The sequence below is a fragment of the Prinia subflava genome (assembly GCF_021018805.1).
Source record: "Prinia subflava isolate CZ2003 ecotype Zambia chromosome W unlocalized genomic scaffold, Cam_Psub_1.2 scaffold_31_NEW, whole genome shotgun sequence".
In the NCBI taxonomy this organism is placed as follows: Eukaryota; Metazoa; Chordata; class Aves; order Passeriformes; family Cisticolidae; genus Prinia; species Prinia subflava.
The window spans coordinates 3,479,284-3,502,683 of NW_026960608.1; the positions used below are offsets into that span (position 1 = coordinate 3,479,284).

General features: G+C 44.7%; 2 protein-coding genes across 21 annotated transcripts in view; one reads left to right on the top strand and one right to left on the bottom strand.

The window, feature by feature from the left end:
• The window catches only part of LOC134564999 (uncharacterized), a 145,229-nt gene that overhangs the window by 59,433 nt on the left and 62,396 nt on the right, over positions 1–23,400 (top strand). For 9 of the 19 annotated variants that reach the window (XR_010083748.1, XR_010083744.1, XR_010083742.1 and 6 more), the window contains exon 2: positions 5,500–5,546. The exons of 9 other annotated variants lie outside the window; for them this stretch is intronic. The gene's annotated coding sequence lies outside the window, so the exon portion shown is untranslated. Of the gene's footprint in view, positions 1–5,499; positions 5,547–13,977; positions 14,104–23,400 lie in introns of those variants that run through there. One more of the 19 variants, XR_010083746.1, reaches the window with a different exon arrangement.
• Positions 15,364–23,020, bottom strand: LOC134564997 (protein NYNRIN-like). Of its 2 annotated transcripts, XR_010083733.1 has the most exons (3): positions 22,474–23,020; positions 17,739–17,878; positions 15,364–15,959 (listed from the first exon to the last, which is right to left on the bottom strand). XR_010083733.1 is itself a non-coding variant. In XM_063424346.1 (2 exons), exons 1-2 carry the CDS (start codon positions 20,349–20,351, stop codon positions 15,945–15,947), a joined length of 2,628 nt encoding a protein of 875 aa, XP_063280416.1. In that variant the 5' UTR covers positions 20,352–22,467; the 3' UTR covers positions 15,364–15,944. The 2 variants fall into 2 exon arrangements, 1 of the variants encoding a protein (XP_063280416.1); XM_063424346.1 differs by lacking the exon at positions 22,474–23,020 and having other exon boundaries at positions 17,739–22,467.

A 23,400-nucleotide genomic window follows, 5' to 3' on the forward strand; every position in this document is an offset into this window, starting at 1 on the left:
TGCCACTGAGGAACATCAGAAGAATGAACAGCCAGCTAAGGCTGCCAAAATTGAAATAGCTCAGGTAGACTTAGACTGGGAGAAGAAGTGTGAACTCTTTACAGCCTCATGGGCCCATGAACCATGCGGGCATCTAGGAAAAGATGCAACCTACAGACGAGCTTGTGATTGAGGGGTTGGCCTGACCACGGAGGCTATCACACAGGTCACCGGTGAATGTGAAACGTGCTGCAATCAAGTGAGCCACATGAGTGAAATGTCCTTGGAATAGATGGCCAAAGTGAGTTTTAAATCTGCTGAGGCCTGGCAAATTGACTATATTGGACCACTGCCATGAACACACCAAGGCAAGAGCTTACATCCTCATCGTGGTAGAGGCAACTACTGGTTGGCTGTAAAAGTACCCTGTAAACCATGCTATTGCTTGAAACGCTGTCTTAGGCCTTGAGAGAGACATTTTGTGGTGACATGGTACCCCAGAAAGAATGGAATCAATGAGTCTCCTTGTCTTAGTTTGGAAAGACAGGTGTCTGCCAGGGAAAAGCCGGAGCTTCCCTTGGAATGGGGAATGTAAACCCCCTCGCTCTGAATTATTTTAATTTTGAAATTAAGGAGCTTTCAGGCAAAGATATGGGAATAGGAATAACAGTTCTTTACTAGGAATATTAAAAACGAAGTAGTACAAAAAAGGAAACGAACAAAAAAGAAAAACACTGGCAGAGTCAGAACACGACCTGACACCCTGTTGGTCAGGGTGTTGGTAGCAGTCCAATTAAGTCCTCCTGGAGTGACAGATGTGGTTCTGTTGGAGTAGAGATGATCCCGTGGAAGGATCCAGCGGTGGCGAGATGGGTCTGGTCTTCCTCTGGGAAGCCAGTGGAAAACAGGCTGTCCTGGTGTTCTGAATCTCAGGTTTTATCCAGGTAGGAAAGCTTGGCTCCTCCCACTGGGTGGAGCATCTCACAATGGGATGATGCCATTTTATCAGTCATGCAGTGAGCCTTAATGGCTCATTAACAGCAGATATCCCCCTGGAAGGAGGATGGGTCAGGGAAGAGATAGGAACACTGCCCCACCTGGTTTTAACAGCTGGCCCATTAACAGAAGACACCTGCCCCCTTCCCCCCGGAGCCATGAGGAATGGGTCATAGAAGAGATAAAGAAAGAAACACCTCCCCAACCAGTTTCAACAGATGGGAATAGAATACATCTTGCATTGAACCCAAGACACTCATTTATGAAATAACCTCATAAACTCTTAGGCAAAGAAACATGCATTGAGTAGATATATCACATCCCTTATCACCCACAAGCCTCTGGAAAGATTGAGAGGTATGATGGACTGCTGATGACTATGTCAAGAGGGTTAGGCAATCGGGCATGGAAGCATTGGGATGCAAATTTAGCAGAAGCCACTTGGCTGGTTAACACCAGAAGATCTGCTAACCGCACTAGTCCTGCCCAAACAAAACCACTACATACTGTGGGAGGAGATAAGGTCCCCATACTACACACAGGGAAGTGGCTGTGGAATTCTCCTCCCATGGGAAAAGGCAAACCTATTAATGGGACTGTCTTTGCTCAAGGACCTGGGTGTACTTGGTGGGTAGTGCAGAAGGATGGGGAGACCCGGGGTGTGCCTCAAGGAGATTTAACCTTGGGGGAAAAGTAATGAGTGCAAACTGTATGTTGCAGGAAGTAAAGTAGCAGGAGCGACATGAACCGACGATGAGTGAATTTTACGAGGAGCGAGGAGAGTGCGAGGATAGCCCAGGCTGGGCCAGTGTCGGTGCCGAATGGTCGAGTGTGTCGCTTCTGTCCCGAGCACCCATCTTGATGGAATGGAGCCCAAGTCACTGCCTGTTTTTTAAACATCTGGAGGGCTGGAGGAAACCCATCAAATGGGAAACTAATATCTGTCTTTGAAAGGAAGGGGGACGGTAGTTAATGAAAATGTATACGTGTGTTGGACATAAAGATGGCTTAAGCATGGAGTTTAAGTTGTAAGTGTTGGTAAGAAGGGGTTTCAGTCATGACAAATAAATACAATGGAAGAATTAGAAGCCAGATATAGATATATATAAAAAATTCTGTGGGATCTGAGTATGATGCAAATGGTGCGAAGTAAGGGGTGGAGACTGTACTGGCTGTGGCTGAGATGGAGTTCACTTTCCCCATAGCGTCCAACAGTGCCATGCTTTGCATTTGTATCTAGAAAGGTGTTGATAACACATCAGTGTTTTGGCTACTGCTGGGCAATGTTGGCACAGCATCAGCGCTGCCTCTCCAACATTCTGCCCCCAATAAGTAGGCTGGGAGTGGGCAAGATCCTGGCAGGAGACACCACTAGACCAGGTGACCCAAACTGGCCAGAGGGCTATTGTGTACCATATGACTTCAGCTCAGAAATAAAAGCTAAGTTAAGGAGGGGGGAAGGGGGCACATTAGTTATTTACAGCATTTGCCTTTCAGAGTGTTAGCGTAAGAAAACATATAACTACACGAAGGCGGTCATATGCGGTTCTTTATTCAAGCGCGCGGGGACACAGGGTCATACAGTCCCAAATATTGTGCCCAAGAATACAGAGTTGATTTGTGATTTTTATAGTTTCAAATTATACATATATTATCTAACATCCACCCCTAGATACTGGCTATCCTATTTCTTAGTTACTGTCTTAGATCATACCTACGCTCTACCCTGTGTTATACTTGATTTGGTTAAAATAATGCTTCTCAATTATCTCCTGGGCTGGACTGATACTTAAACAATGGTATGCAGCTAGTTGCAGAAGCTGACGTTTGTTCCAAGCTATCGGTAAAGTTCAGATTGTGCGTCTTCTACCTTCCCCCAACTACTCACAGTTAACTTAAACAGAAATTATTTTAACCCTCCACCATCATTCCCCCCTTTGAAACTATTTTCACTCTAATATACTAAGTGTAAATGCTTTCACTTAATACAGTCCATTTGGCTTCAGAGTTCATACTGGATGTTCTTCAAATCCTCGGTTGTCTTTGGCTTTGTCCGGGATTTTGTTGCGGATTGAAGGTGCTGGATATGGATTCCGTGCCAATGCCTTTATTATGGTCCTGTTCCAAGATGCCTTTTTCTGTACCTGTCTCTTCAGGATGCTGTAAACTAACCAAATTACTAAAAATATAATTAGGAAAATTTTCAGACTTTCAAGGATAGATTTTATCCATGAACTCACATTCTATCCTAGTCCTTTAAAGATTTTACCTAACCAGCTGGTAGCCTAATTATTTTGTTCCTTTTGTGCCTCATGCTCTCTTTGTTTTAACTGGCTGATGGCATGTTCTACATCTGCAGTTACATTTGGGATGTGGATGCAGCAATGGTCAATTTGTCCCTTTAAATATCTATAATGTGTTCTTTCAAAAGTAACATATCTAAAGCAAACGATTTTGCAGAGTTATTTTGGTGGTGGCCTGTAATTGCATGTTGAGTTCCTTAAATCCCTCTCGTGTGATTCTTGCTAATCTGTCTACCTAACCTGTGAGTCTATATAGCATTTCTCTATTTTGATAATTTGCAATGGGACCAAACAAGGATTCTAGGGCCCACCCAATCTTTACTCCACTAGAGGGTTCCTGCCAAGTGTCGTCTGGGTTCTTGTCCTCTGAGACATCTCGTTTTGCTTTTATTTGCAAGGGCTCATTGCTCCTGTTAAATGGGGATCTCTTCCAAATTGGACATAAAGTGGGAAGGTCCAGGGTGATTTCTCTTACCTCCCCATCTATAGGCAAGTGTGTTGTCCATGTGCCATCACTCATTGCCCATACAAACGGTCTTGGACTTCGAATTGTACTTCTGCTACATCCTACTATAATCTTGGAATCTATTTTGCCTTGTTTGTGTTTAATTTTCCTGCAGGCACAACCAATTCGTAAGGCTACTGCCAATGGTGACTACTGTTTTATCTCCAGATCATCAGAAGCGCAATCATAAATTTTATTACATGCCCACCAAACTACCTTATTTGCCTCTTTCCTACTACTAGTATCAGTACTCGTCACTGTGGGATCTGTCTCATTTTCAGAGCCTTTCTATTTAATGCACTGGGGGGTGTTTTCCATATTTTGGAATTTCTGGAGGATACTCATAGACCATGTACTGTCTCAGGGTTCCAGTCCTTTCCAGTCTTTTTCTTCACATTTCCACACCACAACACTCTCTGTAGCATTGTCCCTGATCTTTTGATGGTGTAGAAACCAACATTGCCATTTTGCAAGGTCTTGGTCTTTAACCCACCACTCTATGATTTGTCCCAATTTGCCATTACTAAGAGTACAGTCTGATTTTCTCATGGGTTGCATATAGGCTCTCTCTGTTATCTTCTAGTACTCTTTTACCACCACCCTTGACTCTGGTACCTGTTTACATTTAACTGTTTTGTTCTCTTCTATATCAGGTAATTTTGATGTTATGATTCCCCAGCTTGTTGGGTCCCCTGTTGCCTTTGGTATTGGCAGACAGGCTCTTATTCTACTGGTATTTTGCATTTTGGCAAAGTCTCTGACCAATCTAATCATTACATCTGCAGCCTGAATCGCATTAGAGACTTCTTTTACTTGTGTCTTTGCTCATACCTCTCTCTTCATTCTAGAATGAAGAGCGGTTAGTTGACCCTTCTGTATTCCATATCCCAAAGTAAAAGCAATCCCTACTGGTGACATTAGTATCCATGAAAGTAACATTACCCACAAAAAGAGCATGAGCACAATTACCGATACACTTTGAAGAGTCACAGATGTTTTAGCCTCAACTTCGTTGGTCCTATACTTTCTACAGCCCACAATTGGACTCCACAAAGGACCTTCTTCATGCACGTGTAGTGTATCTAGGGTTCCAATCCAGCCACTTTGACTGCTGTAAAGGTGGTTAGCAGTACCTGATGGGGACCAGTCCACCTTTCTTTCAGTGGTTCTTCATTCCATATTCTGATGTATACTTCATCTCCTGGTTCCACATTGTGGACTGGATTCTCCAGGGCCAGCGGTCTATTCCACACGAGGACATTTCGAAGCCAAGCTAGAGTTTTCCCGAGGGACAGAACATAATTATACACATCTTGTTTCTCTGTGACATGAACATTTGGATTGGGGTTAGGAGATTCATATGGTTTCCCATACAATATCTCATAAGGACTAACTGACATTCTACTCCTAGGCTTTATCCAAATCCTCAGCAATGCTATTGGTAAAGCCTGTGGCCACTGCAGTTTGGCTTCCTGGCATATTTTACTGATCTGCCCCTTCAGTGTCTGGTTCATTCTCTCTACTTGTCCACTTGACTGGGGTCTCCATGGTGTGTGGAGGTCCCAAGATATCCCCAATAACCTACTCACCCCTTGTACCACTGTGGCTATAAAATGTGGGCCTATATCTGAGGATATCCCTAGGGGCACCCCAAACCTGGGAATGATCTCCTGAAATAACCACTTAACTTTTTCTTTTGCTTGGTTTGTGTGACAGGGAAGGACTTCTGGACATCCAGAAAACGTGTCAACCCCTACTAACAGGTATTTGTATCCCCGAGTTCTTGGCAATTCTGCAAAATCCACTTGCCAATAGTCTCCTGGTTCTATTCCCATCCGAATTCTGCTTAACTGTGCCTGTTGTCTAGCTACCGGCTTGTTTTTCAGGCAGATTTCACATTTAGACATTACTGACTTGGCCATTGTTTGCATTCGTACTGAGATTAGGTATTGTCTCAACCACTTTACCAATGCCTCTGCACCCCAGTGACACTCATTATGTTTTACCTGTAAAATTTCTCTCATTACAAAGGAGGTACCACTATTTGCCCTTTTGCAGTTCCATACCACCCTTCTGCGTTCTTCTGTGCCTTCAGCAGTTGTGCTATTTGTCATCCTCTACTGTATATTTTGGCTTAGGAGGCAAATTAAATTGGGAGATATTAAGTCTTGACGGTACCAATGCGATTGTTTTCTGCACCTCTTGTGCTACCTGGAGGACCGCCTAATCTCCTCTTTAATTTCCCTAACAAATTTTGGAGTTGCCTGATTGATGTGCTTTGCAGTGCATGATTGTTACTTGTTCAGGTTTTTGTACTGCATTTATCAGTTGCAGGACTGCATCTTGATGTTTAATATTTGTACCTTGGGAGGACAGCAGTCCTCCTTCTTTCCATAGAGCTCCGTGTACATGCACTACTCCGAAGGCATATTTCGAGTCAGTCCAAATGTTTACTGTCTTCCCCTCACTCAGCTCTAGTGCTCTGGTTAATGGGATTAGTTCTGCCCTTTGTGCAGATGTATTAGGTGGTAGTGCTTTTGCCTCTATTACTACATCAATTGTAGTTACTGCATATCCTGCGTATCTCGTTCCGTTTTCCATGATGCTGCTTCTATCTGTAAAGAGTTCCCACTCTGGTTGCTCCAGGGGGACATCCTTCAGATCTGTTCTTGCTGAATAGGTGTGCTCGATGAATTCTAGACAGCCATGCTCTAATGGACCTTCCTCAGCTGTGGCACCGAGAAATAGAGCTGGATTCAAGAGGTTAGTTCTTTTTAGTGCAACGTCATCCAGCTCAGTCAGGGTTACTTGAAATTTCATCATCCGGCTTGGAGAGAGCCAATGGCCCCCCTTTTGTTCCAGGACTGTAGTTACCATGTGTGGCACACAGACATCTATGTGTCTTCCCATCGTGAGCTTCCTGGCTTCCTGTATCAGCAGCACGGTAGCTGCCACTGCCCGCAGACATGAAGGCCATCCGGCACTTACGTTGTCGAGTTGTTTGGAAAAGTAACCCACCGGCCTTTTCCAGCTTCCCAGTCGTTGGGTCTGGACTCCCAGTGCCAGTCGCTGCCTTTGATGCACGTACAGCTGAAAGTCTTTAGACAGATCAGGTAACCCCAAAGCAGGAGCAGTTGTCAATGCTTCCTTTAACTTCTGGAAGGCCTCTTTCTGTGGTTTGCCCCAGGTGAACGGCTGAGTCTTCTGAGCCTCATACAAGGGTTTTGCAATCAGTCCATAGTCCATGATCCACAGGCTACACCACCCTGTCATTCCAAGGAAAATCCACAGCTCGTGTAGATTCTGGGGCTCTGGAATAGCACAAATAGCTTGAATACGATTAGTACCCAGTTTTCTCTGCCCTTGTGAGATTTCACATCCCAGGTAAATCACAGTCTGTTGGGCAATCTGTGCCTTTTCTCTGGACACCTTATACCCTCCCATTCCTAATGAATTTAAAATCTCAATGGTTACCTTTATGCAGGTCATTTCTTCCTCTGTTGCAATCAAAATATCATCTACATACTGGAGTAATAGATATTGGTCTCTCGGTACTTGCCCTTCTCTGGTCCAGATTTCCAGTTCCTTTGCCAGTTGACTCCCAAACAAAGTGGGAGAGCTCTTGTACCCCATCGGTAATCGAGTCCAGGTGAGCTGAGTTTTTCTTCCACTTTCTGGATGTTCCCACTCAAAGGCAAATAGTTTCCTACTTTCTTGGTCAAGGGGTATGCAGAAGAAGGCATCTTTTAAGTCAATTACAGTAAACCATTTATATATCTCTTTTACGGATGCTAACAATGTATAGGGATTGGCAACCACTGGATGAATGTCTTTGGTTATCTCGTTTATGCCTCTTAAATCCTGCACAAGTCTATACTCACCATTTGGTTTCTTTACTGGGAATATTGGGGTGTTGTATTCTGATACACATTCCTCTAGAATTCGATATTTTAAGAATTTATCAATGGTCTTTACTATTCCCTGTTGTGCTTCTGGTGTTATAGGGTATTGTTTGATTCGTACTGCCTTTTAACTCTACATGTACCGGTTGTGCTAACTTAGATTTTCCAGGTACATCTGTTTCCCAGACAGAGGGAATTACTGCATCCTCTACTTCCTTAGGAATATTAGAAATTGGTTTTTCTTTTATCATCAAAATCTTTCTTGTGTTACTCAGGTATTCTCATTACCAGTTCACTATTCTCAAAAGTAATGACTGCCTCCAGTGCTGCCAGTAGATCGCGCCCTAAGAGCGTAGTTGGGCAATCTGGCATGTATAAGAATTCATGGGTCAAGATCTTATCTTCAACGCTCAAATCTAGGGGTTGCAGGAATGGCTGTATCTCCTCCTTCCCTGTGGCTCCAATGACTGCTGCTGACTTGTTCCCAATTGGTCCCTCAAGATAATTTAATACAGAATGTGTTGCCCTTGTGTCAATGAGAACATCTATGTCTTTCCCTTCTAAAGGCAAAGTCACCATGGGCTCTCTTGATCCTGGCTCCCTCTCATGTAAAACCATGACTCTGGCTACACCATCCAACTGGGGCTCACCACTCTGATTAAACATGCTGTCTTAACTGAGGCTGACCATTCTGGCTAAACCGATTTGGACACTCCCTTTTCCAATGTCCCTCCATTCAACAATAAGCACACTGGTTCAGACCTAGCCCCCCCCCGACCAGAACCTCTGCCAAAGCCACCTCTATTACCGCCACGACCGACTCTACCACGTCCTCGCCCCTGTCTCTGTAAAACTGCCAAAAGGCTTTGTCCCTGTTTCTTGGCAACTTCTCTGTCCCCGTTATTGTAAACTTTCCAGGCAACCTCTAGGAGTTTATCCAAGTTTCTTAACTCTTCACCTTCCTGTTTCTGTAGCTTTTTCCTAATATCTTCCTGTGCCTGACCCAGAAAAATAAAGGCAAGCTGAGTTCTTCTTTGCTCACTGTCTACCTGAAGATCAGTATATCTTCTAGCTGCTTCCTTAAGTCTTTCTAGAAAGGCAGTGGGAGATTCTTTTCTTTTCCTGTCGAATTTCATACAACTTAGACCAGCTCATACTCTTAGGTATTGCCTGTTGAACACCAATTGAAATCCACTCCTGATATCTCTTTAGCATTAACATATCTACTCCAGAGGGGTCATTAGCATCCCACTCTGGATCTGCAGTGGGAAAATTATAATCCAGTGTCCCTGTCACCAAACCATTTCATATCTCTTCTCTAGCTCTTTCTCTTGCTGCTCGAAGAACCATATCTCTCTCTGTCTCATCCATCAAAGTGTCTAATATCACATGAATATCTTCCTAATCAGGGTTCTGAGTTTTCATTATCATCTTAACCACACGAGCTACCTTATCTGGGTTTTCTCTAAATGTTCCAGCTGATTGTTTCCATATAACTAAATCAGCAGGTGAAAAGAGTACCTTTACAAAGACAGATCCATTAGTTCCCACCCCTTGCCTCAGTGGTGCAATAATTGTTCTCTTTTGTTTGCCTGATTTTAATCTACCCTTTCCTGCCTTAGGCCACGGTGGGGGCAGTTTTCCTCGTGTTCGGTGAGCTACTGGGGCATCTAACCCATCTTCTTCACTGTCACTACTTTCCATTCTATCTGTGTTTTCTGCATCCTCCCTTTGCTTCCGCCTCACAATCACATTCTGGACAGGTGAATCTGGCAGAGGAGGGTACAGGGGGGCAGACGGGACAGGAGCTGGCGAAGGAGGTGTAGGTGGGAGCAGAGGGTACCCTTGACTCGGAGTTGGAGGAGGAATAAATCTTTGAGCAGGTGTCGGTGGGGGGGCAGGATAGCTTTGAGCAGGTATATGTGGAGAAGGGGGGTTTCCCTGAACAGGCAGAGGAGGAGCAGGCACAGGCAAAGGAGGATAATTACCTTCAGCAGACAAAGGTGGGGGTGAAACTTATTGTGCTGGCATGAGCGAGGGGGCTGTAAGAGAATCAGGTGGGGGCAGGGTGAGCAGGGTAGAACTCAGTGTTGAGGGGGCCGTGGTGGATGCAGGTGCCACTAATAAATCCGGGTCCAGTCCATCTCCTCCCCCCTCCAAAGCTTCACTTAAAATCGCATGCTGCATACAGTGTTTATCTTGGACCCAAGCCAGGCACTTATTGTCAGGCCTTATTGCTTTCAGGTTGCTATCCACCCACCAAACCAGTTTCTCAAGCAAGCATAGAAATAAATCTAGGTATAGGATCTGTTCCCACATTCTGTCTTGTGTACAAAGCGATCTAAGTTGCATAATAACCTTTACGTCCAAAGACCCATTCTGTGGCCAGCTCTGGTTTTCAGGCAAAGCATATTTTGGCCAGCTCACATTACAATACTCAATTTATCTTTTCATAATTCCTGACTGAAATTCCCCTCTTTCCAATGTGCCAACAAACAACCTAAAGGAGAAGAACTTGGTATAGAGGCATTATTGCTGCCCAAAATTTCTTTTAACCCTTTTAGTTTTTCCATATTACAAATACATAAAAACCACAGATGCCGATCCTGCAACGCTTTCGCAATGACTGATGGACAGCTGCCTAGGCAATGCCACCAGGAATTCCTTTTGCCCAACCAAGCGTAGCTTTCGCTGAGTCTTAATGGCAGGCCCCCAGACCAGACCAGAAAATAAAGAACCTTACCTCTTCACCAGGGGTCAAAGTGAACGGTGAGGGTCGCAGCGCCGATGGGCTCCCCGAGAAATCACCCGGTGCCGGCTGGAGCGTGATCGGGTCGCGGGGTCCTGGCTGCACCCACAAGGTCCCATCTGCGTCGCCAGAATCTTAGCATAGGAAAACATATAACCACAGAAAGGCGATCATATGCGGTTCTTTATTTGAGCGCGCGGGACACGGGCATGGAATGCCCAAATCTTGTGCCCAAGGATACAGAGTTGCTTTGTGATTTTATAGCTTCTAGTTATACATACGTTAACTAACATCCACCCCTAGATACTGGCTCTCCGATTTCTTAGTTACTATCTTAAATCATACCTACGCTCTACCCTGAGTTATACTTGATTTGGTTAAAATAATGCTTCTCAATTATCTCCTGGGCTGGACTGATACTTAAACAATGGTATGCAGCTAGTTGCAGAAGCTGATGTTAGTTCCAAGCTATCTGTAAAGTTTAGATTGTGCGTCTTCTACCTTCCCCCAACTACCCGCAGTTAGCTTAAAGAGAAATTATTTTAACCCTCCACCATCAGGAGCAACCCCTATGTGTGCTGAAGCCCTGCTTCTTGGAAAGTGGTCGGACAGTGCTTGCTGATGGGAACCAGAGGATAGAATATTTGTTTTTCCTGTTTCTTTTTTGTGCGAAAACTTTCTCTTTTCCTTTAGTAAACTGCCTTATCTCACCCTGTGAGTTGTTTTCCATCCTATTTTCTCTCTGTGTCAAGCTGAGAAGGGGGAGTGATAGAACGACTCTGTGGGCACCAGAAAGAGGAGCTGGAAACCACTGGGCAGCCGGAAAGCTAACAATGTAATCACGAGAGTAAAAATGTGCTGGGACAACTCAATGACTGGAGCTCCCCAGTCAATGGCTATAAAGTGGTCAGAAGGAAGGAGAGGCAGAGGTGGTCCTCTGTGTGAACTCAAAATAAGAGGGATTTTCTGTACAGAGCTGTCTTTGAAAGACAGCGATGAACAGGTTGAGAGCTTATGGGTGAAAATTAGAGGCCAAGCTGTTGCGTTAAGAGTAAGAAACTTGGCAGAAAATAAAGCCCCTTGCACTCCAGCTGCTCCTCAGACATCAGAGGGACCGGGTGGGGTTAGGCCTAATTTCCGGTTACAACCAATTCAGCACTGTGAATCTGGTTGCGTTCTCTAAGAACCTTTGTGAGCGCAGATTCAGGAATAGGGTGATTTTCTGAAGTTACAGAACTAGAGATTTGGAACTGCCATTGAGAAATGCACTAGCTGTGGTAGAAGTCTAATAACATCATGCTAACCCATGCAATACTAATAATAGCAATGGTATGCAGAAGCTTCCCAAGAGAGCGTCCCCGCTTTGGAGGAGGGAGAAGAGAACAGACCGGCAACTGTCTCTGACATCTCTTGGGAATTCCTGCTACCTAGCTGAAATTTCTACCCTCCTTATATGCAGCCCAATCTTCTCCTCCTTACATATAGCAAGATCTAATTGGAGAGCTGAGTAATATAATCATATACGTGGTAGCATGTACTTCAGTAAGCTTATTAGCATATGCATGAGTGTGCATTTTAATACTTAAATGACCCTTAATCGGGCAAAGGTTACTTCTTTGGCCTTGGTGTCCTTCAGAGTTCCGCTCTTAAGACTTCTTTCCATTTCATGCCGTTCATCAGAGCCAAGAAACTTCTTTCCAAGCTGCCCATGGAAGGACCTCCTACGGTAACTTGGTCTCAATGTGTCTCCTAACAGCATCGATGAGGTTCCGCAGCTTGGCTGTGCTAGGCTTTGGTTCTGAACCCCCAAACTGGATTATGAGGGCAAGGAATTACATCTTTCTCTAGTTAAAAAAAAAAAAAAAGCAAAAAAATTACAAGGTGGTCATCCTGCAGGCTGCAATAGCTTTTCAGAACTCGTTTCTTTGGGGAAATAAGACCGTGATAACAGCATGCTTGCAAGGGTCACGAGTGTTGGTACTGGAAACTGGAGTGAGCTACTTAGACTGGGGGAAAAAGAATGCAGGCGTTGCCTATGCGATGTTAACTTTAAGGTAATATCCCATGTGATTTAGTTCTTAAAATGCTCAAAGTTAGCAGTTAGGGATTCTTTCTGCTTTTGAAGGTAGGGTTTGCATTCAGTATAGAAGACAGACTCGTCCCATGCACTTGCAGGCTTCCTGGCATTATGCGTGTGTTCGATGCTTGAGCTCCCTGTCCTGTGGGAAATGAATGGCCGCTGCTCTTCCACTTCACTAAACTCTTTGCTGATTCAGTTAAGCCATTTGTCTTCAGTCTCTGCGTGGACCACATCCAGTAGAAAAACTGCTCAGGAAAGGATCGGTCCCAACTAAAACATACTGGAGCTTGTTAATCACAAGTAGTGGCCTGTCTCCTTCCCCCATGGTCTTGCATGACAAATCCCACTTCTAGAGGGGGCTCTGTGAATATACTGTGTTTTGGGTACAGAAAGCATAATAATCATGCAGGAAAAATCAATGTTCTGGCTTGTCTTTGGGGTATCTGGTAATCTGCTTCTGTAGGAGTTCAGCGGGGCAGATGGGTTTGCATAAGCTATTGCCTTTCTCTGAAGCCGGTTATGTTTTAAGTGTTTACTCTTCCTCCAGTGCCATTCGTTCCTTGATCGTTTTGCCCCTAGACGCGACACTTTTCCTAGTCATGCCTAAGGAGCCAATTATCGAGTTGTCTGGAGCAGGAGATTCTGGTGAATCTGTAAGTACTGTGGGAGTTTTCTGTGTGCTAAACTGTACCTGTAGATAGTTCCTCATTTACTAGACTCTTTCCCATCCCCCCTTTCCCCCTTGATAGGGCACAGTAGGCTACTTTGGGTTTTCTGGCGCTATCATCTCTTGCCTCTGGCTTGTAATGGAGTTGAGCTTTTTGACTAAAAGCAGTGCGATAAAGCAGTGCTGGTCCCTGGGTGTGTACTTCTGGTGCAAAGCGCCATGTTGTTTTGGAGTGCAGTCTGGTGCCTATTGTCGTGGTTTAGAGTCAGAGTAGTAGTCCTTCTAACATGGAGAAGAGGGCTTGGGGTTTTTGGCAGGTCCGGGGCAAGGAAGGGCAAAGCTGGTTGAGAGGTGCTGGATGTTTTGCTTTAAGCTGTGAAAGCCATGTTCAAAGACACTGTAAACCCACGCAAAAGGCAGCCAAAAGTTTTTTTTTCCAGCCGGACTGGTTATGTTGCCTGAAGACACAATGGGCGCTTTAACGTGGAGACAGTGTCAGCTTCTGTGGCTGTTTTGTAGTCCTTTGGTGTCTATCTTGAGAAAAATTGCCTAGCTCTCTTTTGCCCCTATAGCGTGCATAATTGGTCTTTGTAGCTTTGCTTGGAAAGCTTTAGTTGCCAGTGTTTGGACGGCCGTTAATTTGGCCATGCAATGGTTGAACTGCTAGGAATTGGCTAGCTGCTTTCTCTGGGTGGTTCTCTGCTCTCATTCCTTCCCTTCCTGCCCTCTCCCCTCTTTATGTGTTCCTTTATTCTTTTTATTTTACTTATTTATGGGTTTGTACTTCCTTCTCCAGCTTCTTGGGCATGTCGTGATTGTTGGCGAGATGTGTGTTGCTCACCTGGGCCTGACCAATGGATTCCGGATGGTTGTGGATGAAGGGCCCGAGGGTGGGCAGTCTGTCTCTCGCATGCATCTACCCGTTCTGGGTGGCGGTCAGTTGGGCTGGCCGCCTGGCTAAGATTTTGGCACCGCAAGAGTTGCTGCACGTGTACAAATCGCCGCTGAATGGATTTCGTCTGTTGCCCATCAATCTAGCGGCTTTTGATGTGTAATTTTTTTTTTGCCGTGCGTCTGTGGAAGGTAACAAAAGCTTTGAGCAGCAGTTGCACAATAAAGATTTGTCATGGGGATATCATCTCTGTCTTTTGAGTCTTACTGAGGGGAAGTAGTTCTGCAAGTTCAAACGGTGTCTCCCCGAAATGCAAGTATGTGGAATGTTTCAGCCAGATAACAGCATTTCAGAGATAGATGATGATTTGCCTGTTTGTTTGAAGCGTGAAGCTGGAAGCGCTGCTTAGCAGTCTCCCGTGTCTTGTAGGAAGCAAAGTCTTAGCTCTTTGGCAGTGGTACGCCAACGTACAGAAAGCCCCTATGTAGGCTGCTGCTAAAAGTGTAGAAGATACTGTGTGTGAGGCTACATGCATGCTGTCCAAGTGTGGGTTGGCATGATACAATCCATGGAAAACATCCGCCTGCTGTTTTTGCGCTTTATGAATGACTGTGATATAAGGCCCCATTAATATCTCTTTTCTCTTCTGGAGGGATAGGTTCCAAGAATACAATGAGTCTTACTTGCAGCTGGTATGCTTCCATAGCACAATGGGATCTCTCATTTTTTAATTTGTCTTCTCAGTGCCTTTCCAACCTCTTGCCCATCCCCAGGTAACTGGATTGTTGGCAAGAATTTTTAGCAGCAGCCTCCACTCTGTTTGAGCAGTTCTCTGTAGTAGTTAAAACACTGCTGTGTTATCAACACCCTTCTAGCTCCAACTGCAAACAGAGCTTTAGGGAAAGTTATTGCATTGTGGTCTTTAGGAGTGGAGCTGAAGCCTAAACCCTAATAAGCATCTCCTGTGGAAAAGCCACTTAGGGAAACCCAGGAAAATCAGTCAAGCTCACACATGCACACATTCCACTAAGCTAGCTCAGTGAAGAGAGGTAAGAAGGCCCTTTTACTAGATCAGTTCCAGCCAGGTTTTTTTCCAGCAGCCGAAGAGAAATCCAGAGCGAGAAGGGCTGAAAAAGTGCCAGTCTCAGGCTTAAGTATGAGCTTCAGCAGCCACTGCCCTTGAGACACAGAGGCAGTACAAAGGGCAGGTAAGGTCAGTGTCCTGTAGGGAAAACAAGGCCAGTCTTTGGGATCCCACTGTTAGCGTAGGAAAACATATAACCACACAGAGGCGATCATATGCGGTTCTTTATTCCAGCGCGCGGGACACCGGGGTGATAATACACCCAAATCTGATGTCCAAAGCATACAGAGTCGATTCGTGATTTTTATAGTTTAAATTATACACATGTTAACTAACCCCCACCCCTAGATACTGATTATCCTATTCCTTAGTTACTATCTTAAATCATACCTACGCTTCTACCCTGATCCACACTTGATTTGGTTAAAACAATAGCATGGAGCTGTTTACCGAAACTGACGCTTGTTCCCAGCTAGCTGCGTCAAGTTCCAGTTGTACGTTCTCTACTTTCCTCCCCCTATACATTACTCAATCTAGAAATTATATTTTTTAACCCTCCACCAACATTCCCCCCTTTGAAAGTATTTTCACTCTAATATACTAAGTGTAAATGCTTTCACTTAATACAGTCCATTAGGCTTCAGAGTTCATACTGGATGTTCATCTTCAAATCCTTTGTTGTCATAGGCTTTGTCCGGGATGTTGTTGCGGATTGAAGGTGCTGGGTTCCGTGCCAATGCCTTCATTATGGTCCTGTTCCAAGATGCCTTTTTCTGTATCTCTCTCTTCAGGATTCTGTAAACTAACCAAATTACTAAAAATATAATCAGTAAAATTATCAGATTTTCAAGGATAGACTTTATCCATGAACTCACATTCCATCCTAATCCTTCAAAGATTTTACCCAACCAGCTAGTAGCTAAATCCTTTTGTTCCTTTTGTGCCTCATGCTCTATTTGTTTTAACTGACTGATGTCATGTTCTACATCTGCAGTTACATTTGGGATGTGGATGCAGCAATGGTCGATTTGTCCCTTTAAATATCCACACACTCCGTGTTCTTTCAAAAGTAACATATCTAAAGCCAAACGATTTTGCAGGGTCATTTTGGTGGTGGCCTGTAATTGCACATTGAGTTCCCTAAATCCCTCTCGTGTGATTCTTGCTAATCTGTCTACCTGACCTGTGAGTCTATATAGCATTTCTCTATTTCGATAATTTGCAATGGGACCAAACAAGGATTCTAGGGCCCACCCAATCTTTACTCCACTAGAGGGTTCCTTCCAAGTGTCATCTGGGTTCTCGTCTTCTGAGACGTCTCGCTTTGCTTTTATTTGCAAGGCTTCACTGCTCCTGTTAAATGGGGATTTCTTCCAAATTGGACATAAAGTGGGAAGGCCCAGGGTGATTTCTCTTACCTCCCCGTCCATAGGCAAGTGTGTTGTCCATGTGCCATCACTCATTGCCCATACAAATGGTCCTGGACTTCGAATTGTACTCTTGCTACATCCTACTATAATCTTAGAATCTATTTTGCCTTGTTTGTGTTTAATTTTCCTGCAGGCACAACCAATTCGTAAGGCTATTGCCAATGGTGACCACTGTTTCATTTCTAGATTGTCAGAGGTGCAATCATAAATTTTCTTACATACCCACCAACTTACCTTATTTGCCTCTTTCTGACTGCTAGTATCAGTATTTGTCACTGTGGGATCTGTCTCATTTTCAGAGCCTTTCCATTTAATGCACCAGGGTGTGCTTTCCATATATTGGAATTTCTGGAGGATGCTCACAGACCATGCACTGTCCCAAGGTTCCAGTCCTTTCCAATCCTTCTCTTCACATTTCCACACTACAACACTTTCTGTAGCGTTGTCCTTGATCTTTTGATAGCGTAGAAACCAACATTGCCATTTTGCAAGGTCTTGGTCCTTAACCCACCACTCTATGATTTGTCCCAATTTGCCATTACTAAGAATGCACTCTGACTTTCTCATGGGTTGCATATAGGAATCCTCTGTTATCTTCCAGTATTCTCTGACCACCACCCTTGACTCTGGTACTTGTTTACAGTTAATTGTTTTGTTCCCTCCTATTTCAGGTAATTTTGATGTTATTATTCCCCAGCTTACTGGGTCCCCTGCTGCCTTTGGTATTGGCAGACAGGCCGTTATTCTGCTGGTATTATGCATTTTGGCAAAGTCTCTGACCAATCCAATCATTACATTCTCAGCCCGAATTTCATTAGAAATTTCTATTACTTGTGTTTTTGCCTGTATCTCTCTCTTCATTCTAGAATGAAGAGTTGTTAGTTGACCCTTCTGTATCCCATATCCCAAAGTAACAGCAATCCCTACTGGTGACATTAGTATCCATGAAATTAACATTACCCACAGGAAGAGCATGAGCGCAGTTACCAATACCATTTGAACAGTTACAGACGTTTCAGCCTCAGCTTTGTTGGTCCAAAAGTTTCTACAGCCCACGACTGGACTCCACGAGGGACCTTCTTCACACGTGTGTAGTGTATCCAGGGTTCCACTCCAGCCACTTTGACTGCTGTAAAGGTGGTTAGCAGTACCTGATGGGGACCAGTCCACTTCTCTTTTAGTGGTTCTTCGTTCCAGGTTTTGATGTATACCTCATCTCCTGGTTCGATATTGTGGACTGGATTCTCCAGGGCCAGTGGTCTGTTCCACACGAGAACACTTCGGAGCCGAGCTAGAGTTTTCCCGAGGGACAGAACATAATTATACACATCTTGTTTCCCTGTGACATGAACATTTGGATTGGGGTTAGGAGATTCATATGGTTTCCCATACAATATTTCATAAGGACTAACTGACATCCCACTCCTAGGCTTTATCCGAACCCTCAGCAATGCTATCGGCAAAGCCTGTGGCCACTGCAGTTTGGCTTCCTGGCATATTTTACTGATCTGCCTCTTCAGTGTCTGGTTCATTCTTTCTACTTGCCCACTTGACTGGGGTCTCCATGGTGTGTGGAGGTCCCAAGATAATCCCAATAACTTGCTTACCTCTTGTACCACCGTGGCTATGAAGTGTGGGCCTCTGTCTGATGATATCCCTAGGGGCACCCCAAACCTGGGAATGATCTCCTGTAATAACCACTTAACTGTTTCCTTTGCTTGGTTTGTGCGACAGGGAAGGGCTTCTGGCCATCCAGAAAACGTGTCAACCCCTACTAACAGGTATTTGTATCCCCGAGTTTTTGGCAGTTCTGCAAAATCCACTTGCCAATAGTCTCCTGGTTCTATTCCTATCCGAATTCTGCCTAACTGTGCCTGTCGTCTAGCTACGGGATTGTTTTTCAGACAGATTTCACATTTAGACATTACTGACTTGGCCATTGTTTGCATCCGTACTGAGATTAGGTATTGTCTTAACCACTTTACCAACGCCTCTGCACCCCAGTGACACTCATTATGTTTTACCTGTAAAATTTCTCTCATTACCAAAGGAGGTACCACTATTTGCCCTTGTGCGGTTACATACCACCCTTCTGCGTTCTTCTGTGCCTTCAGCAGTTGTGCTAGTCTGTCATCTTCGATTGTATAGTTTGGCTTCGGAGGCAAATTAAATTGAGAGATATTAAGTCTTGATGGTATCAATGCCATTGTTTTCTGCACCTCTCGCGCTACCTGACGGGCTGCCCAATCTGCTTTTCGATTTCCTTCACAAATTTTGGAGTTGCCTGATTGATGTGCCTTGCAGTGCATGATTGCTACTTGTTCAGGTTTTTGTACTGCATCTATCAATTGTAGGACTGCATCTTGATGTTTAATATTCGTCCCTTGGGAGGACAGCAGTCCTCTTTCTTTCCATAAAGCTCCGTGTACATGCACTACTCCAAAGGCATATTTGGAATCAGTCCAAATATTCACTGTCTTCCCTTCACTCAGCTCGAGTGCTCTGGTTAATGCGATTAGTTCTGCCCTTTGTGCAGACGTGTTAGGTGGTAGTGATTTTGCCTCTATTACTACATCAATTGTAGTTACCGCATATCCCGCGTATCTGGCTCCGTTCTCCATGAAGCTGCTTCCATCTGTAAAGAGTTCCCACTCTGGTTGCTCCAGGGGGACATCCTTCAGATCTGTTCTTGCTGAATAAGTGTGCTCGATGACTTCTAGACAGTCGTGCTCTAATGGACCTTCCTCAGCTGTGGCACCTAGAAATAGAGCTGGATTCAAGAGGTTAGTTGTTTTTAGTGCAACATCATCCTGCTCAGTCAGGGTTACCTGAAACTTCATCATCCGGCTTGGAGAGAGCCGATGGCCCCCCTTTTGTTCTAGGACTGTAGTTACCATGTGTGGCACATAGACATCTATGTGTCTTCCCATTGTGAGCTTCCTGGCTTCTTGTATCAGCAGCACGGTAGCTGCCACTGCCCGCAGACATGAAGGCCATCCGGCACTTACGTTGTCGAGTTGTTTGGAAAAGTAACCCACCGGCCTTTTCCAGCTTCCCAGTCGTTGGGTCAGGACTCCCAGTGCCAGTCGCTGCCTTTCATGCACGTACAGCTGAAAGTCTTTAGACAGATCAGGTAATCCCAAAGCAGGAGCAGTTGTCAGTGCTTCCTTTAACTTCTGGAAGGCCTCTTTCTGTGGTTTGCCCCAGGTGAACGGCTGCGTCTTCTGAGCCTCGTACAAGGGTTTTGCAATCAGTCCATAGTCCATGATCCACAGGCGACACCACCCTGTCATTCCGAGGAAGATCCGCAGCTCGTGTAGATTCTGGGGCTCTGGAATAGCACAGATAGCTTGAATACGATTAGTACCCAGTTTTCTCTGCCCTTGTGAGATTTCACATCCCAGGTAAATCACAGTCTGTTGGGCAATTTGTGCTTTTTCTCTGGATACCTTATACCCTCCCATTCCTAGTGAATTTAAGATCTCAATGGTTACCTTTATGCAGGTCATTTCTTCCTCTGTTGCAATCAAAATGTCATCTACATACTGGAGTAATAAATATTGGTCTCTTGGTACTTGCCCTTCTCTGGTCCAGATTTCCAGTTCTTTTGCCAGTTGACTTCCAAAGAGAGTGGGGGGACCCGTTGTACCCCATCGGTAATCGAGTCCAGGTGAGCTGAGTTTTTCTTCCACTTTCTGGATGTTCCCACTCAAAGGCAAATAGTTTCCTACTTTCTTGGTCAAGGGGTATACAGAAGAAAGCATCTTTTAAGTCAATTACAGTAAACCATTTATATATCTCTTTTACGGATGCTAACAATGTATAGGGATTGGCAACCACTGGATGAATGTCTTTTGTTATTTCATTTATACCTCTTAAATCCTGTACAAGTCTATACTCACCATTGGGTTTCTTCACTGGGAAAATTGGGGTGTTGTATTCTGATTTACATTCTTCTAGAATTTGATATTTTAAAAATTTATCAATGGTCTTTGCTATTCCCTGTCGTGCTTCTGGTTTTATAGGGTATTGTTTGATTCGTACAGCCTTTGCTCCTTCTTTTAACTCTACATGTACCGGTTGTGCCAATTTAGATTTTCTAGGTACATCTGTTTCCCAGACAGAGGGAATTACTGCATCTTCTACTTCTTTAGGAATATTAGAAATTGGTTTTTCTTTTATCATCAAAATCTTTCCTGTCTTAGACTCCGGAATTTTCATTATGAGTTCACCATTCTCAAAAGTAATTACTGCCTCCAGTGCTGCCAGTAGATCGCGCCCTAAGAGCGGAGTTGGGCAGTCTGGCATGTATAAGAATTCATGGGTCAAGATCTTATCTTCAAAGCTCAATTCTAGGGGTTGCAAGAATGGCCGTACCTCCTCCTTCCCTGTGGCTCCAATGACTGCTGCTGACTTGTTCCCGATTTGCCCCTCAAGATAATTTAGTACAGAATGTGTGGCCCCCGTGTCAATGAGAAAATCTACGTCTTTTCCTTCTAAATGCAAAGTCACCATGGACTCTCTTGATCCTGGCTCCCTCTCATGTAAAACCATGACCCTGGCTACACCATCCAGCTGATACTCACGACTTCGATTAAACATACTGTCTAACTGAGGCTGACCATTCTGGCTAAACCGGTTTGGACACTCTCTTTTCCAGTGTCCCTCCATCCGACAATATGCACACTGATTCAGACCTAATCTACCATGACCAGAACCTCTGCCAAAGCCACCTCTATTAACGCCACGACCACCTCTACCACGTCCCCGCCCCTGTCTCTGTAAGACTGCCAAAAGGCTTTGCCCCTGTTTTTTGACAATTTCTCTGTCCCTGTTATTATAAACTTTCCAGGCAACCTCTAGGAGTTTATCTAAGTTTCTTAACTCTTCCCCTTCCAGTTTCTGTAGCTTTTTCCTAATATCTTCCTGTGCCTGACCCAGAAAAATAAAGGCAAGCTGAGTTCTTCTTTGCTCACTGTCTACTTGAAGATCAGTATATTTTCTTTCAGCGGGTGTGGGCGGGGGAGCAGGATAGCTTTGAGCAGGTGTATGTGGAGAAGGGGGGGGTTCTCTGAGCAGGCAGAGGAGAGGCAAGCGGAGGAGCGGCTGGCACAGGCAGAGGAGGATCAGCAGACAAAGGTGGGGGTGAAACATATTGTGCTGGCGCGAGCGAGGGGGGTGTAAGAGAATCAGGTGGGGTCAGGGTGAGCGGGGTAGAACTTGGTGTTGAGGGGGCCGTGGTGGTTCCAGGAGCCATGGGAGATACCAATAATTCCGATTCCAGTTCGTCTCTTTTTCCCCCTAAAATTTCACTTAAAACTGCATGTTCCATACAATGCTTATTTTGGACGCAAGCCAGACACTTATTATTCTCAAGCTTCATTGCTTTCATTTTGTCAAGCCACAAAACCGGTTTCTCAAGCAAGCACAGAAATAAGTCAATATATGGTAATTGTTCTACCCTTCCATCTTGTGTACAAAGCAATCTAAGTTGCATAATAACCTTCACATCAAAAGACCCGTTTTTCGGCCACCTCTGATTTTCAGGCAAAGCGTATTTTGGCCAGTGAACATTACAATATTCAATCAACTTATCTTTTCGTAATTCCTGACCGAAGTTCCCCTCTTTCCAATGTGCCAACAAACAACCCAACGGAGAAGAACTTGGTATAGAGGCATTATTGCTGCCCAAAACCTCTTTTAACCCTTTTAGTTTCTCCATATTACAGATACATAAAACCACAGATGCCGAACCTGCAACGCTTTCGCGATGTCTGACGGACGGCTGCCTAGGCAATACCACCAGGAATTCCTTTTGCCCAACCAAGCGTAGCTTTCGCTGCGTCTTAATGGCAGGCCCCCAGACCAGAGAATAAAGAACCTTACCTCTCACCAGGGGTCGTTGTGAGCGGCGAGGGTCGCGGCTCCGATGGGCTCCCCGAGAAATCACCCGGTGCCGGCTGGAGCGTGATCGGGTCGCGGGGTCCTGGCTGCGCCCACAAGGTCCCGTCCTGGGTCGCCAAAAATGTTAGCGTAGGAAAACATATAACCACACAGAGGCGATCATATGCGGTTCTTTATTCCAGCGCGCGGGACACCGGGGTGATAATACACCCAAATCTGATGTCCAAAGCATACAGAGTCGATTCGTGATTTTTATAGTTTAAATTATACACATGTTAACTAACCCCCACCCCTAGATACTGATTATCCTATTCCTTAGTTACTATCTTAAATCATACCTACGCTTCTACCCTGATCCACACTTGATTTGGTTAAAACAATAGCATGGAGCTGTTTACCGAAACTGACGCTTGTTCCCAGCTAGCTGCGTCAAGTTCCAGTTGTACGTTCTCTACTTTCCTCCCCCTATACATTACTCAATCTAGAAATTATATTTTTTAACCCTCCACCAACACCACCACCAATGGAGACAGAGGAGAAAGGAGAAACCAAAGGGCCAAGGGCATTTAGGAAGGAGGGAGACCGGGGCAGACCATCGTCTGCAGAGCACCATTGAGGAATTCTCTCTCAGGCTAGGAGAAGATTCTAAAGTCTCTCCTGCCAAGGCCAAACCCTGGGTATTGAATTAAGGGGTTGCATGGACTCTGCAGAAAGTTACCTCTATTGCAAGCCAGACCTAAATGAAAACTTCGTCTTACAGATACTGCAAACTTCATCTTGCTTTAACAGCGATTAAAAAAAGGCAAAGGGCCATAGGAAAGCCAGGTGGCCTGTCATTGCCGTTGAACCCTTTATTACTGAGGCATAAGAGGCATCCATTTAAAGGCATCTTCATCTCTTTGTTAGACC

Bases quoted from the DNA above. Each gene is read 5' to 3' on its own strand.
- LOC134564997 (XM_063424346.1), bottom strand. From the start codon at position 20,351: ATGCTTTCTTCTGTATACCCCTTGACCAAGAAAGTAGGAAACTATTTG.